Source organism: Salarias fasciatus, chromosome 16 (genome assembly GCF_902148845.1).
Source record: "Salarias fasciatus chromosome 16, fSalaFa1.1, whole genome shotgun sequence".
NCBI classification, from domain to species: domain Eukaryota; kingdom Metazoa; phylum Chordata; class Actinopteri; order Blenniiformes; family Blenniidae; genus Salarias; species Salarias fasciatus.
In genome coordinates, this window is record NC_043760.1 from 2,397,990 (window position 1) to 2,414,966 (window position 16,977).

Genomic DNA, 16,977 nt, shown 5'->3' on the forward strand with positions numbered 1-16,977 from the left:
TCCGAAGATTTTGGACCTAGCTCATAAAGCTCATAAATACCTTTTTTGTGTCTGTGCTCCAGTGGCTGGCTCCCAGGAGGTAGCATCGTAGTTAGCTTAGCTCAACTGCTGGAGGTGAAGAGGAGACAGAGCCGGACTGACGAAAGTGGACAAAATCCTCCTTCCAGTGGTCCAGCGGACGGCGTATTAGCACTTGAAGTAAATCCGAATGGTTTTAAAAATTTTAAAAGACGTGTTTTCCTTTCAGTTCGTTAAAAATAACCTTTTGATACACACAGATCTGCACAAGCATAGCGTTCCGCGGAAGGATGTACCGGCACACAGCGGCTGAGTCTATGGCTTCTACTGCTGTGCTCCAGTATATCCTTCGTCGGAGCACTGCGCATGCGCAGGTCTGTGTATGAAAAACGTTATTTTTAACGGACTGAAAAGAAAACACGTGTTTTAAAGCATTTTATAACCATTCGGATTTACTTCACGTGCTAATACGCCGTCCCCTGGACCATTGGAAGGAGGATTTTGTCCACTTTCGTCAGTCCGGCTCTGTCTCCTCTTCACCTCCAGCAGCTGAGCTAAGCTAACTACGATGCTAACAGCTGGGAGCCAGCCACTGGACGGACAGACACAAAAAAGGTTTTTATAAGCTTATCTCACTTTGTAAATGATCGGGATAGGGCGTGGGTCCAAAATCTTCAGAGTATTCCTTTAAGGTCATTATTACAATATAAAGCGCAGTTAAAACTAAGAGGTTGAAGATGGATGGATGGTTGTTTTTTTGTCAATAAGGTTTGAAACTGGGTTCCTTAAACCAGGAAGATGAAATTTATCAGTTTTATTAAGTTTTTTTTGTTTTTTTTTAACAAAAATGAGTCAGCTTTATTTCAACTTTTTGCCCAGATTACCACAGAAAGCAACTAAATTGGATTCATTTCAGTTAATCTAGAAGCAGCCAGGTAGCCTGTTTAGAAAAAAGGCCTGAAGGTTAAACCCCCGTTTCCATGGCAACGGTTTCAAGTGAAAGCGCTAAACTCCCGCTGCGTTTTGGTCTGTTTATACAGGAAAGCAACATTTTGAGAATGGCCCCCGAGGAGGATCTTTTGGAAAACGCTCGGGCTCCACGGCACGTGCACACATGCCGTGCACACTTTCTTCATTGTTAATAATCATGTGTTCATATTGTTCTCATGTGTTTTCTGATGGTTTCACTACAAAAAGACAAACAGCAGCAGCCACTGGCGGCCCCACACGTCATTTCCGTGTAAACAAGCGCCGTTTTCAGAACGCCGTCGTGTAAATGAAAACCTTTCCTGAAGCGAAACTGCGAGCATGAAGCATTTCCGCTCGAAGCGTTGAGTAAACAGGGTCTTAACGTCGTTCTTACAGTGCAATGAGACTTACAAAGCAATGGAAGCCAGACTCCTTACAGAGTGAGTTTAGCGAGCTCCATGAGTCTATGTGCAGCAGCTCTACAGTTTCTGCTCTACGCAGCTCTATCTGCGGTTCTATATCTCTATTGGAAGGAGTGCGTTCATGTCATATTTACTCGTAGTTTGGGATCGGCCGAATGTCAGTTTGACTGGATTACATATGACATGAAAGCAGTGGCGAGCGGCGACGCCACGCCACGCCACGCCGGGAGCTGTGCTGACCCGGATCCTCACTAGGCCCTCCTCAGATCCGCTGGCGCCCAGGGGCGGCGGGGAGCGCCGCGCGCCCGTCCAGCACACCGCCAGCACCCGCCAGCACACGCGGCTCCTGGACACCCGGCGCAGCGCCCGCTCCTGCCAGCGCGCCACGGCGCTGCCCGACTTACGGCGCGCACGCCATCCAGACGGCGGGACGCCCAGGGGCACAGGCGAGAGGGAGAAAGGTCACATCAGTGTGGAAGGGGGGCAAAAAGAAGGGAAACATCACTCTACCAAGGTGAACAGAAAAAAGCGAGGACGTGCACGCCATTTAGACCACGGGTGTCCAAACGCCTTCCAGGCACTGGGTTCCTGTGGCTCCGCCTCCTTCGGTCGTTAGTGTTGTTTTGTTGAGGAGACAGATCTACTAGAACATTTAAAACTCTAACTTACAGCCAAGTGAGAATAGAAACGGCTGCAGCGGGCCGCAGGAGGGCCGTGGACTGCATGTTGGACACCTCTGATTTAAATGGTACATCTTAGAGAAGAGCATACAAACCATATATTAAATGATAGATCTGTTAACGTGTAATTTGATGCTACTTGACAATATCTGGGACGATTCCTTGTTTTATCATCTCCTCCCCAGTCGTGGATCGACTCGCCGGACTGCATCGATTCCTCTCAATCATTTAATTCTCCACTTCTCCTGCGAACACTTTTACACTCATTCCAATTTGATTTGTCATGAAATGTAATTTGAATGAATTTCCAGAGACAGGTCGGCCCATTAGACGGAAAATAACCTCCTAAAGGCTCCGAAGCCCAGAGCCAGGAGCAGGGGCTATCTGAGTCTGTCCATACGGCCGGCTGACGCCGTATCAAGCTCACTCATTAACACTCCATCACCGGGGTGGGCAGCGGTTGCTAGGCAACTAGCAGAGGCTCCTTCAAATTAAAGGCCTCAGTCGGTGTTGTAATCTGGATTATAAGCTGACGAGTCCACCTCCAGCTCCGACACGAGGATCAGTGAGCCGAACGACCTGGTGATCCTTCACTCCGTCACGGGTGGAGGTCGCACTTCAACACTTGGTCGACCAGAGACAAGCATATAGCTGTCTTTTGTATCTTTATGTATAAATCCTGATGTTGGATGATGTGATCAATCAGATAAAAGGAGAAAAAAGCATCTGAAAATGACAATATAATGATAATATCCTCAGCTTCAAATAGAGTTTTATGGATTTTAAACCACATCTGGAGGGACAGAGTCGAACAGAGTATTACTTCATTAATCCCACACTAGGAAATTCTGAATAAAGGACATATCGGCGTTGATATCGGTTTGGGCTGATATCGGTCATTTTCTAACATGTCAGTCATTTCTCTGACATACCGCTATCGCTCTGATGAGTAAAACTGGTCTGATATCAACAGCTGACCTCTGTTTCCATCTCGCTGCTGTTCTGTGTGGGTTAGTTGGTTTAAGGCGAGGAATCAGGTGAGGGTCAGTCACGGTTCTGATGTTGCACATTTAGTCATTTCACGGATGTGAGTTGACTTGACTTGTATTGGTATGAACTTTTAGTGTTTTGTGTCGTCATAGAAACGTGGTTTTATACCAGTATTGATCATTAAATATGGGCTTTTAGCCATCGCCACAGTAATGACGTGGTTCTTATGATGATCAGTGGATCCCTGCCCTTCCCTACCTATTTGTCTTTGGGTGGCTGCCTCATGTACAGGACCGCCTTCAGGTCCATTCATCTTTCATATCAACTGTTAGTCCAGATCCGTTCCGGGTCCGGTTCTGTCCACCTGTCTGTTTCCTGGAAGCTCCCGGGTTTAACCTGTCAGGACCGGCTGCAGTCTGGGAGGACTGACGTGAGAGACGACCATCCAGATTCCCCGCCTCACCTGTCTCCAGGTGTTCAGTGGTCACAGAGCCATCAAGGCTGTGACGTTTAAACTGTCTGTGGTTCAAGTATCACGGAGAGCTTTCAGACAACAGCTTGTGCAGGAATTAGAAGCGTTAAATCGTCTTTGTGGGATTTCAGTCTTGTGTTAATTAAACAAATGAGACGTGAAATGTGCTTTATCACCTTCGGACGGAGAAAGTCCGGCTCTCTGGCCGTTAATCCCAGACTAAGTTATCCTGAGCAGAGCAGAGCTGCAGGTTTAGCAGCTGGTAATAAACCTCTGGTGCGCTTTATGCACCTTAAGGAGTTCGCTCTGCACAACCGCCGAGGACAGAAGGTCGAGGAATTCAACAGAAGAAGAGGAACTTGGCTTTTCTCCTTCATGGACGAGGTTTGAGGCTTCCACCTGACGGTGCATGCATGTTGCGGGGAGTTGAACCGTCGATCGTTGCCTACCTTGGCATCTTTGGCGTAGTAGAGGGTTCGACCTCTGAGCTTGAAGTAGCGTTTTTTCCACCTCTGAAACGAGCTGGTTTGTTTCAGCAGCAGTCCCTCCTTTATGCTCGTCTGAGGGGAAACAGAACACAGACAGAGTCGGCGTTAAAGGGATCAAAGGAGAGAGACAGCGCCGCGCACTTCCTATTTATCTGCAGGAAGTTGTCCAGATTAAAGACGTGCCCAGTGTTTGTGTGTGTTTGTGTGTGTTTATGTGTGTTTGTGTGTGTTTATGTTTATGTGTGCGGGCAGCAATTTTATGCATGGAGGGCAAAGAATCGGCCAGAAGTGGAGAAGAAAGAGGAAAGCCATTCCACAGCTCCACACAGCACACTCCATGTCTCTGAAGAGCCGTAAACCGAGTGGTGGGGGGGGGGACGTCTCATTCAAACTGCTCATCGCTGCTGCTTCACAAATAACAAACGCTCCGCGGTTATTTTTAGAAGCAAACTCCTCAGAGAGCGGAGGGACCGCGGCCCGGAACCCGGAAACAGACCCGGCTTCCGGTCCTCCAGCCCCGCCCCCGCCTCTCCGTCTGACCGGTCGCCTCGATTCTCCACGTTTACTGATCCGTCAGAGCAAGTCTCTGTTTCCTGTCTTCAAACTCACTGTGACGTCAAGAAAGGCGCTTTCAGACCTTCAGCAGCCAAAAAGCAGAAAAGCTTTTTCACATGGAAACGGTTTGAAAATGGGTTGATTCTGCTGGATTTCACAGAACAAACGGGGACGTAAAGAGAGAACTGAGTCTAAAAACCTGGACATGAGGTTTATTGAGTTTAAACATGAAAAAGTATAAAAACTTTGGTAACCCTTTACTTGAGGCCCCCCTGTAGAACACACTATAAGTACATTATAGCACTGTATAACTACAGTTATAAACACTCATAAATGATCACAATGCTCTATAACATCAGGTATAAGGTATAACCCTAACCCTAACCTTATGATGTGTTGTACAGGGGGGCTTCAGGTAAAGTGATACCAAAACTTCTATAAGAAAATGAAACATCAGGGCTTCCATCGGAGCGAAAAGAGTTCAAAGAACTCATCACGTCCACTTCTTGTGCTTTTTTTGTGTTTACCTTGGAGACAGAATATTTAGGAGTTGTTCAGCATCGGCATGTTTCACAGACAGCGTGGCTGATAGCCGTCTAACGGCGGAGGACGAGGCGGCGTTCCGGATTAAACTGTCCTTCAAGCTGCTTCTGGCGTTTTCAGCTCAGAATGAGAGGAGATCACACCACGGAACGGCGGCTGCTTCACCAATCAGGCAGATTCTGCGGGTATTTTTAGAAAGGCGCTCCTCAGAGGGAGACGGGACGGAGTCCTCCAGAAGCAGAAATGATCTGGACTCCTGCTTTTCCCGTCCCCGGGTCGGACGCCTTCCAGAAAGCTTTGGTCGGATGTGAGAAACGGTCTCTGCGGTCGCACCGCTTTACCGTCTTTCCACATATTTCACGTCCTCCTGTTCAGCCTCTTCAGATTCAAAGACACACTTTCAGCGTCTGATTGAACGCCGCTTCTGTTCCGCCCACAAACCGTTCAAACCTCCAGCAGGACGTCTGAGAGACTCCCGTCAGCGAGTTCCCCCGGAACCACGCCGCTCCGCCAATCAGACGCAGGACCGGCTATTTTTAGAAAGGCATTCCACAGAGGACGGGATTATGGCAGAAATCTCAGCAGCACGAGGGGTTTGTGGTCAGTCGCACGAAGCGGCGTCAGCGGCGACCCCGTCTCTGAAAACCACCCTCACCTCAACGACTCCACCTCCAGAGAAATGGAGAATATTCCGTACAAGATGTTTGTCCCCGCAACTATAGAACAAGTCCACACACACACACACACACACACACACACAGTCCGTCCCAGTACTTTAATGGTTGGTTGCTTCCACCTGGTCTCACCTGAGCCCCGCCCCTCTCCTAAGCCCCGCCCACAGAGTTAATCACTCACTTCCCTTCTGTCCTCACTGTGACGTTCGTCCCCTTCAGTACATCAAAACCAGGAAACAGGGACACAAACCACACACACATGGTGTGTGTGTGTGTGTGTGTGTGTGTGTGTTCTTTATGGGGTATTCCCGTCACTGAGGTTCATTTCCTGTAGACTTCCTCCAGCTTGGGCCTGAACGGCTACTTCTCTATTCCTACTACTGTCCTGAACCCACCCCACACAAGAGAACACACACACACACACACACACACACACACACACACACACACACACACACACACACACACCCTCTCACCCCAACATGACATCATTTCTTTCTGCGCCTCCAGAACACACACATTAAGTTTCAGTGTGTTAGAAGACGGAGACAGAACCGTGAGCTTCATTCATTTACTGAGCCGCACTGGAGACCATCCCTGTCCTCACCAGAAACACACACACACACACACACACACACACACACCACACACACACACACACACACACACACACACACACACACACACACACACACACACCACAAAGAGGCTATTTATAGCAGAGGAAAGGCTGAGAATTACAAACAGACACGGAGGCAGAAGCCGACATCCTGCCCACCAGCTGTGTCAACGAAAGCACACACACACACACACACACACACACACACACACACACACACACACACACACACACACACACACACACAGGTTGTCACTAAGTGTCGATTGAGGAGTCAGACCATTGATGTGATCAGTGAAAAGCTTGTTGACCTTCAGACAGATGTTGACCACAGGGTTTGTTTGTTTGTTTGTTTGTTTGTTTGTTTGTTTGTTTGTTTGTTTGTGTTTATCAGGACAAGCTTTTCCTCGTCTGTTAAATCTAAAGTGACCTGTTGAAGAAAACACCAGAAGCCGGGGAAATAGTTTCATTCACCACTGCGATGTGTGCGATTAGTGTTGTCAGTTTTAATCGTGATTAATTGTGATTAATTTATGGAGGGCTGTCAATGATTCACAATCGGCTTAAAGAAAAGAAATAGATGATAAAACTCATTTTCTTCTCTGTTCATTTCAGCAGAATTATGAGGATTAGATTAATCTGACGCTTGATCACAAAGACGCGATTCATCACAAGTTTAAACAATTAATCGCTGACGGAACTCCAACAATTAATTATTTGAGATGTAACGATTCAGTGCAATTCCTGACCCCATGTCCACGATACCACTTAATCAAGGTTTTTTTTTTTTTTTAACAAAATCATTTTCCAGATACATTGCGACTGAAATCTTTATATTTCCATTAAATCTTCTATCAACAGCAACTGGCTGTCAGCCAGCAACTCACCTACATTCATCTTTCTTCTTAGTCGAATGACTTCAAATATCTTCTGCCTTAACAAACATCAAATAAATTAACTGAATTAAAAAAAAATTAACAAAGATGAGGCTGGTGTCAAATTACCACACTTAACCAGCTTGTTTCTAACTCTCCCAGTATTTTTCTTCAAATCAGCGAATCCAGTGTTGCTGCAGGAGCTTCAGGCTGCAGTTTACTGAAAACAGCTGGAACTTCCTGTATTCAGTGTTCCGTCCAGAACGATCAAAACTGCCTGCATGTCGGTTTAGGTGTTTGAACTTTAATTTACCAGTAAGGTAACTGGTGCTTCTCTTTATGGTTTCTTCTCGATCCATAACTGTAAACTGATGGAAAAACTAGAATCCAGAGGAAAAAACAGTTGAGTTCAGGAGGAAAACTCCAAAGAACTACTGGGATAACTTCAAACACGCAGCTTATAGAGTACATTTTACATATTTTTTTTAAATGATGAAAAACAGATTAGTACTGAATAATGTCTTCGAGGGGATTAAAGCCCAAGTAGAGATGGTTTCAACCAGAAAAGGTGAAATATAGGTCATGTTGGACACCTTGATGCCGCTCTGCAGGAGATTTTAATTTTGTAGTGTAAATGTGTGGAAAATGTTGGAAAGGAGCAGATTATGAGGAGTTCTCCTGGACTGGACCTCTTCAGACGGAGTCCGGCTCGTCCTGTGTGGTCCGCTACGACGGGGAAGAGGCCGGAACGCCCGGAACCTCCGTACGTCTCCGCTTCCCCTCCAGAAACGCTGCATTCCTGCAGCGAGCGACGGTGAAACGCGTCAAAGCCGACGGCCCTGAAAGGCTTTTCCAGCGGGAAGCGAAACGCTTCAGCCCAGCGGGGATCGAACCGGTACAGAGCTCGTCCGTGAGCGCTCGACATTTTCTACCTTGTCGTGAGCGGATTTGATCCTTTGACACATTTTCCTCCCACAATTCAAAGACGTGCATGTTGTGGATGGACTTAATGAAGGACAAGTCTGGTTCTGCAGGAAGTCTCCTCTGGGTCTGGTTCTGCTGGAAGTCTCCTCTGGGTCTGGTTCTGCAGGAAGTCTCCTCTGGGTCTGGTTCTGCAGGAAGTCTCCTCAGGGTCTGGTTCTGCAGGAAGTCTCCTCTGGGTCTGGTTCTACAGGAAGTCTCCTCTGGGTCTGGTTGTGCAGGAAGTCTCCTCTGGGTCTGGTTCTGCAGGAAGTCTCCTCAGGGTCTGGTTCTGCAGGAAGTCTCCTCTGGGTCTGGTTCTGCAGGAAGTCTCCTCAGGGTCTGGTTCTGCAGGAAGTCTCCTCTGGGTCTGGTTCTACAGGAAGTCTCCTCTGGGTCTGGTTCTACAGGAAGTCTCCTCTGGGTCTGGTTCTGCAGGAAGTCTCCTCTGAGTCTGGTTCTGCTGGAAGTCTCCTCTGGGTCTGGTTCTGCAGGAAGTCTCCTCTGAGTCTGGTTCTGCTGGAAGTCTCCTCTGGGTCTGGTTCTACAGGAAGTCTCCTCTGAGTCTGGTTCTGCTGGAAGTCTCCTCTGGGTCTGGTTCTGCTGGAAGTCTCCTCTGGGTCTGGTTCTGCAGGAAGTCTCCTCTGGGTCTGGTTCTGCAGGAAGTCTCCTCAGGGTCTGGTTCTGCAGGAAGTCTCCTCTGGGTCTGGTTCTGCAGGAAGTCTCCTCTGGGTCTGGTTCTGCAGGAAGTCTCCTCTGGGTCTGGTTGTGCAGGAAGTCTCCTCTGGGTCTGGTTGTGCAGGAAGTCTCCTCTGGGTCTGGTTCTGCTGGAAGTCTCCTCTGGGTCTGGTTCTGCAGGAAGTCTCCTCTGGGTCTGGTTGTGCAGGAAGTCTCCTCTGGGTCTGGTTCTACAGGTAACTTCCTGTTAAAAGAGGTATTTTCTTGCCCAGCGTCTGCTGTATTTGCGCTGTTTGGAATTGTTAGTTTTTCTGTGTGAAGCTGTCTTCACATGACTGTCTTGCATTTTTCATGATATAAATAAAATTGAATTGAATCGAATCAGAAAAAGAAGAAAACTTCCAGATAATTCACTCAAATCGTGTCGCGTCTGGAAACCGAAAGGCGAAAAACCAAAACTTTTCAAACTCTAAATCCTCAAGAAAAGAAAAGTGAGACTTTATTTTCTCTCCTCCAGAGAAGCAGAAGTGACTGTGCTCCAGTTGGACGTTCTATGTTCTATTTTGTTCCTCCTTGGCCTCCATAGTTCCTTTCCTTGTCTTCATCTCCTTCCTGTTGCCAAGTAGGCCAGAAGTGATCTATAAATAGCGGCGGCGCTCGCCTCCCTGCGCCCTGCTCCTCTCTGCCGCTCAACGCAGAGAGGATCCAGTAACCCGAGCGGCGGCGGCGCGGACCCGACACCCGCCCGGCGACACACACACACCACACACACACACACACACACACACACACACACACACAAACACACAATGGACAAAGGCGCAGGCGCTTCAAATGCATCCAGCAGCTGCGGCCGGTGGATAAGACCCCGGAGCCGGGCAGAGCCACGTCCTGCCCCAGACAATACCCCCACCAGCGCCCTGGACCAGACCCCGGTGCCTGCTGGGACGACTCTCATTCATCTGAAAAAAACCACTCGACTTTCCACCTCAGTCTCCGATTAGATTAACTTTGTTTTAACGCACCGAGCGAAGGCTTCAGATGTTTGGAATGAAGCGCCTGAGGGAGCGGCGCAGCGGCGTGTTTCTGTCTGAACGTGGTGAATGTGACCAAACCAAAGGCTTTTAACGAGCTGGGGGAAGAGTGAAGCAGCAAGCGAGGACCTTCCTCTGGAGAATCTCATCTTTCTGCTTTAATACCGTTCGGCACACACAGGCCTCGTTCACAGGACGACGCTCTGGAGTGAAATGCGAAACTGTCGCTGTCTTCCGGGGGTCTGTTTACACGCCGACGGTGCTGAGAGCAACTTATTGAGGACTCTGTCTCCATGGAAACGGAGGAAAATGCAGGAAATCCACTTTAATCAGATGTAATGCTACAAGTGAAACACAGTACGCACTATTAAACTGTTAAACTACTGGAATTAGAGGGAAAACCTCAAACTTTTACTCTTTCACCTGTTTTCTACCTGTTAGTGCTGCGGTTCACCGATACCGATGCCGATACCGATACCGATACCAGCATCGGGCACACAGTTCTTGTATCGATGCTACTCATGAGTTTAACTGATCAGTCGATCGGAAGGATTTCACTCCATCGTGCTACATGCTACATGCTAGCTAGAGCTGCACCAGCAGTGCTGCAGGCTGAACCTGACTGAGGTCTGACTGATGCTCATGCGCCATGTGGGCTGCGGGCGCCGCAGGCCGGAGTCCTCCAGGCTGCTGGAAGCGGCATATGGAGAAAGAATCACGCTTCATCTCATTGAATAAGCAGTTGCATCGACACCGGCTGGTACTGGTAAGTAGCTAAAGGCTAGTTCTGCTCCACGTACTCGCCCTCTGAAAAGAGCCATGGGTGCATCCTGACATAAAAACAAATTAGCAGGTAAACTGAAGCTTGATTCCAGAGCTGAACGTTGCATTTCAGGTTGGGTTTCCAGGAAATGAAGGGTTGCTGCGGACACTGTTCTGATGTCTGGATTAGTCTCACCTACCGTTCTCCGTTTGCCTCGTTTCTCCCACTCGCAGAAACAAGAACCCTCCATAATTACTAACCGCCTCGGAGTGGAGGTATTCTGCAGGTCAGAGCTGAAACTGAATCAGCTGAGGGGACTGAGCGTCAAACAGCATTTCCTCACTTCCTCCCGTCGCCGCTTGACAAATGCATAGTTTCATGCTGGTGTGGTCCGATCGGCGACAGGGCGATTACCCCTCTGCCCGGGAAGGGATTGTAATTTCCCCATCTCTCCGGTGAAATTTTAGCACGTGGTGGGAGTTTTGGGAGACGCAGAGCTGCAATTACACCCGAGAGAGAGGAGGACAAGACGCTGAGACGCTGGCAGGAGGGTGGCAGAGGTGGGAGGGGGAACCGAGAGAACCAGCACCGGTCGGTGAAACGCTCGACTGCTGCTGAACGGACCGGCGCTGGACGTCTGGCTGCCGAGACCACGAGCCTTCAGGAGGCTGGAGTTCTGTCTGGAGCCATGAAGCCACGGTCACCGGAGATCCATCTCATCGGCCATGAGCTGAAACGACCAGACGAGCTGACTCAAACCCATCGGCCACGTTCCTCCAGGACCGGCAGCGACGGGAAGTCAGTAAAAGAGGGTCACTGCTGCTCAGGTTGCAAACGTTACTGGAACCCGACCCCCGGGGATCTATAGGATCTACAGGATCTACAGGATCTCTTCAGGCTCCACACCATCTCCATGGAAACGGGGAGAAACGCAAACCCAGCCGGTGGCCTGGGATGCTAAATGTTTTTGAAACGTTGCCATGTAAATGCAAAATTTTCAGAAACGATGCATTTTCACTTGAAACTGTGAAACTCAGCAGCAACGGCCACGGCGGTGGCGGCGGTGGCGGCAGCGCTAGCGGCGGTGGTGCTGGTGGCGGCAGCGGCGGCGGCAGCGCTGACCCCAACACGCCACTGGCCTGGTCTTTAATCACACGGCTCCAGAATCAGTCGCAGGTTTCGAAGCATGTTGCGCAGCGCTGTCGCGAACGCCCTGGCAAGGTGAGCGAGGGGGCCGAGCGAGGGGGCCGAGCGAGGCGCCGACAGCAGCGAGGAGGCGGCGGAGCCGCCGTGAGTCATCCTCACATGTTTGCTGGAATCAAACATGCTCTCCTGCCTCCGACCGCCATATTCAGACGGCTCTAGTTTCATTAGCTGCGGTGGCAGCTGGCGGGCATTTACATAACGATGCCCTGATACCCGCTGGTCGTTTGTTGGTCCTTGTTTTGGACTTTAAAGATGCGTTGTCATGACGACAAGAACAGCCGGTAAACAGTATTTTAAAACGTCAGCGTCAGGTTGGAGTAAATCAGGGGGTTCCCCTCAGAATCTCACTGAAAGATGAGACTCACACAACTAGCAAATCCAAGGAAAATGTTCTTTTGGGTTTAGTTTATAAAGTTTCACATTTCAATGGGTTTACTTGGACTAAAGCTGAAATATCTTTAGTCATTTTACAGCTCTGACCGTTCAAACAGAACCATGATAACCTTTAAATGCATGCTTCTCTGGCACAGCTGATAGCTGAGGAAAAGCTCAGAATTTTTACAAAAACCAAACAACTATCATTCAAAATGATGCCAATCTCAACATAAAGTCCAATGTTCAGAAACCTTGTGGTGCAAAATACAGTGAAAGGTCCAGAAAACGTCTCTTATAGCAGATGCATTCTGCAGGTTTCTAAAACTCCCTGACAGCACGGCGTTGAGGCTAATGCTAGTTAGCTAGCATTCCGATAAGGTTGTATCTGCTATTCTCAAGACAGTTGTCATAAAAATCAGTCTTTTCTTGGATTTTTTTTATCATTTTCTTGGTGGTTTGACCTGATGGGATCAGATTTCTGCACAGTGTCTTGCAGGGGAGCTGATAGGAAAACACCAACACACACTTCTATGAAAAGAGCATTCTGAAAGTTTTGCGTCACGTTAGATCAGTTAATTGGAAGTGTGTGATGAAGTTAGGTACTTTTTTGTTGACGCTGTGGTTTACTGACATGTCTTTCATAAACTTTGCCTTTAATTTAACAGCAAATGAGGAAAAAAAAAAACCTGGAGAAACGAAGCAAACGAGACGAATTCAGCCAAAACAAGCGATTCGCTGCAGCCGACCGGCGACGGACGAACCAGGTGGTCGTCTGTGGCAACCGAAGAAGCAGAGGGGTGGTGGACGGGGAGGGCGAGCGCATGTACACACACACACACACACACACACACACACACACACACACACACACACACACACACACATCTGCATGGATCCGTGCACACACACGGTGCGGCGCTGAGCAAACAGCCCGGTGGAACAACACTCAGTGAGTCAGTGCCTGCATGATCCATTAGGAACCCTCAGCACACACACACACACACACACACACACACACACACACACACACAGAGGGAGAAAAACCCACTGACCCACGCCGTGAGTCTCAGGCCTGTTAGAGCAGTGTCAACATGCTACACACACTGATACAATCACAGCAGGAGAGCCTGATCGCCTGATCCCGGCCGGCCGCCGGACGGAGGCTGACGGAGCTGATCGGGCCTCTCTGGGCGCAACGCCAGCCTCAGCAATCAGCAATCCTCCAGTCTACCAGCAAGTCACAACTCCTCCGCCGGACTGCGAGCCACTCGTATGAGTGCAGGCTGAACAGGCTGAGGGGAGAGTCATGATTTGATTTGCTGTAAACACACTTAGATGCATTATTTTAACTGGAGCGCTGCGCTTTTTAACGCCCAGCATCCATCATCCATGGAGGTTTTCTGAGCAGCAACAACATTCTTGATCTTGAAACACTGTCAGGATTTTTATTTTGTTTCTATATTATTGTGATCAATCCATCACAGAACACACACACACACACACGCACACGTGTTTGGACTGTGGAAGGAAATTAGAAGAAATCCATGCACACACAAGGAGAACATGCAAACTCCACACGCGCGGTATTTGAACCGGTGACCCTCCCGTTGTGACCAAAGCAGTTAACCACTGCCCTGCAGATGTTGTTTCTGCTGTTTATGCTGTTTATGCTGAAGCTTCTGCATCAGTAGAACTTTCCGGTTGTGGGACAAATAACGGATGATTCATCAAACGGAACAGCGGCGCTTCAGAGAACTTCTGTTCCCCCGTTTCCACGGAGACGGAGTCGCAGCATCTCACCACAAGTTGTGTTTTCACTGCGAACACGTCATGCAAACGGACTGTTCAAAACCACACGAAAAGTTCATATTTTTACTTCAAAACATGCAAACACAGATAAAAGAGTCAGATATGCTGTATTTCACCATACCTGTTGTGTTTTTTATATTTAGCCAAAAACGGTCTATAAACTCGGCAGCATCTCCACTCAGAGGGGTAAACTGTGATCAGAGCGCTGCGGCGTGTCCTCAAAGGTCAGACGACATTCATCTGAAGTCATCTGCAGGGGAAATGTGATTCCTGACGTGTCCAGAGTCTCTAAATAGAGCCGGCTGCTGAATAATGGACGCGGGGCGGAGCGGCGCCGTCAATAATTCAATGGATCTATTGGTGCGGGGAGGACGCCGCCCGGGCCCGGCGTAAACCAGAAGTGGGCCAGGAAGGCTTCGGTGTCATGAGGTAAGAACAGCACAGCGTCCTCTACGGGCTCCGCCCCTCCACCCCTCCTCCACCCCCTCCCTCCATGCTCTGAGCTGGAGCCGACCCGGCTCAGCATCAGAGGGGAAACACTGCGACAGGTAGTCTCACAGTCAGACAGTCGGGTGATAACATGCAAACTCCAGCCAGAAAAGCTCCGGAGCCTTCTACTACTGACGCTCTTCTGCATTATTTATGGTCTGTCTGGTCGCTGCAGTTAAATCACACCACAGGAGAGGCGGGATCGGGACTGAGCTGGATAACGTAAGGCCCGTGGGCCAAAACCGGCCCTAACAGGCTCCGATCCGGGACGCCAAACTGTAGAAGACTCAAAACCTTGATATTTTGTCACATTTCTTCAGAGCAGAGTTGAGGGGAAAGCTGCAGCTAGAGACCTCATTAGCATATTGATGCTGGAGACCGTTTTAAACATGCTGAAATTTAGTCATTTCCTGTCATAGCTGTTTGGTTTTTTGTGAAAATATAGACATTTTCATCTCACTGCGCCTCAACAATAAGCTTTAAAGTGTAAAATTAAAGGTTATTACCGCACTAATTAACCAGTCTGAGTAACCTGAATGTTTGAGCCCCTGAGTTCGGTGATCTCTAAGACCTCAGGAGCAGAAGGACTTCTTCCCAATCCTTTAAGAGATAATGCTTTGATCTCTTTTGTATTTGAGATAAATGGAGAGATTCCGGAGTTTCGGCTGAAACGTGTTTTCCTCCGCGGTTCTCCGGTCTGTCTTACATAACCCCAGCTGGACCCGGGAGTCGGAACAGCACGCAGATCTGTTGAATGTCAGGATGTTGGTCACACCGCGTCGTTTCTCACGCAGTTTTTTGCGTAAATGCGCACGGATCATCTGCTGGAAGAGTCCGAGTCAACAAACAACATCGACGCTTTGGACGCGAGCAGCCAGAGAAGAAATACAATAAAATAATAATAAAAACCGACCCGGGGCCGAGCCTTACCTTGGTCCGGATCTGTCCCGAGGTGGACACCTTCCGGATGAGTTTCTGCGGCCCTTCCTGCTCCGCCTCGCTGTCGGAGGACTCGTCCGCGGCTCCGGAGCCGGACGCTGCGCCCACCACATGCGCGTGGATCCCCGCCGCGGACGCCGGTCCTTTCTCCGGCTCCTGTCGAGAGGAGGGAGAGAGCCGGTCGGGGTTAGCCCTCCTCCAGCCCGCCGCCGCCGCCGCTCCCCGCCTCCCGTCGTCCCTCCGGGCCGTCATCTCTCCCCGGCTCCCGGATGAAGGCGGCTGTGTTCGTCGGAGCGTGTGTGGGCTGCGGAGCGCGCGGGGGGACGGAGCATGCCGCGGCGCGGTGGGGATGGGCTCCGCAGCCCCCTCCCGGAGGGTAGACCCCTGGCTGGCGGGCGGCCGCGGCTCCACACCGGGGGGGGGAGGGGGGACAGAGACCGCCTCGTCCGCCCCGGTGAACCGGGGGGCTCGTGCGCGGCTGTGCTCACACGAACATCCTCTACAAAATGAAGCCCCGCTCCTCAAATCCAGACCAGCAGAGCTGCGGCCGCACGGCGACGCGCTCGTGCTCCTCCGTTACTTGCATAATAATCGATGATCAGTAGTTTTGTGAACTTTAACGGAAACGCTCCTTTCTCCTTACATCCGAGCTGATCAGGATGTGACCGGATTAGACCCGGAGGGTTCGCGGAGTTGTTGGGTTTTTTTGAGGAAATGGGCAGGGAGCGCGCGACATGATGGATCAGAAGGAAAAACTCCTTCATCCGACAATGAGCGTGACAACTGATCAGCGTGCAGATGGTGTGACTTCAGTTCACGCGAATCACGCGCTCAGACGTCTTAGAACCTCACTTCAAACCGGGTTCGGTGTTTAGTTGAGGAAACGCGTGAAGACGCGCCGGAGCGTGAAGTCGGATCAGAGGAGAAACTTCACCGGATTCTTTCACCGGGACGTTCTTCTCTTCAGCGGGCTGAAGAAGGGAAAAAGGAAAGTGCTTCGTGAGAGTCTCCAGATGAGGAGCTTCACTCACCAGTTCCTCCCAGGCCGGGCTGCGCGTGCAGGGGTAGCCATCCTCCATAGTCCCGGACCTCCGCGCGCTGCTCCGGGGAGACGAGAAGCCCGAACCGGGAGGGAGCGGAACGGGAGGTGGAGGAATTCACGACCTGCCTCCTGCTCGTCTGGCCCTTCTTCTAGCGCAGCTCGCAGGCGCTGTGAGGAAGCGGACAGGGGGGAGGGGGGGAGGGGGGGAGTGGGGGGGGGGGGGGGGGGGGGGGGTAACCAGCTCTCCGCGTCTTCCCACCGCCTGCCTTCCTGCGCGCGTCCCTGCGCGGCGCTCGCGCTCCGGAGGGCCGCGCGCTTTATGAAGCTCCACGTGATAAATGTCAAAGCCCCGGTGGAAACCCGCGGGGAGGAATCAC

General features: G+C 50.2%; 1 protein-coding gene across 2 annotated transcripts in view; it reads right to left on the bottom strand.

Moving 5' to 3' along the window:
• The window catches only part of dgkh (diacylglycerol kinase, eta), a 53,157-nt gene extending 36,434 nt beyond the window's left edge, over window positions 1-16,723 (bottom strand). The window contains exons 1-4 of one of the 2 annotated variants that reach the window (XM_030111294.1): window positions 16,590-16,723; window positions 15,550-15,714; window positions 4,001-4,111; window positions 1,650-1,808 (exon numbers count right to left, since the gene is read on the bottom strand). In XM_030111294.1, coding sequence (XP_029967154.1) covers window positions 1,650-1,808; window positions 4,001-4,111; window positions 15,550-15,714; window positions 16,590-16,637 — 483 coding nt within the window. In that variant the 5' untranslated portion in view covers window positions 16,638-16,723. The remainder of the gene's footprint in view (window positions 1-1,649; window positions 1,809-4,000; window positions 4,112-15,549; window positions 15,715-16,589) is intronic. The other variant, XM_030111295.1, reaches the window with a different exon arrangement.
• Window positions 16,724-16,977: the final 254 nt, after the last annotated feature.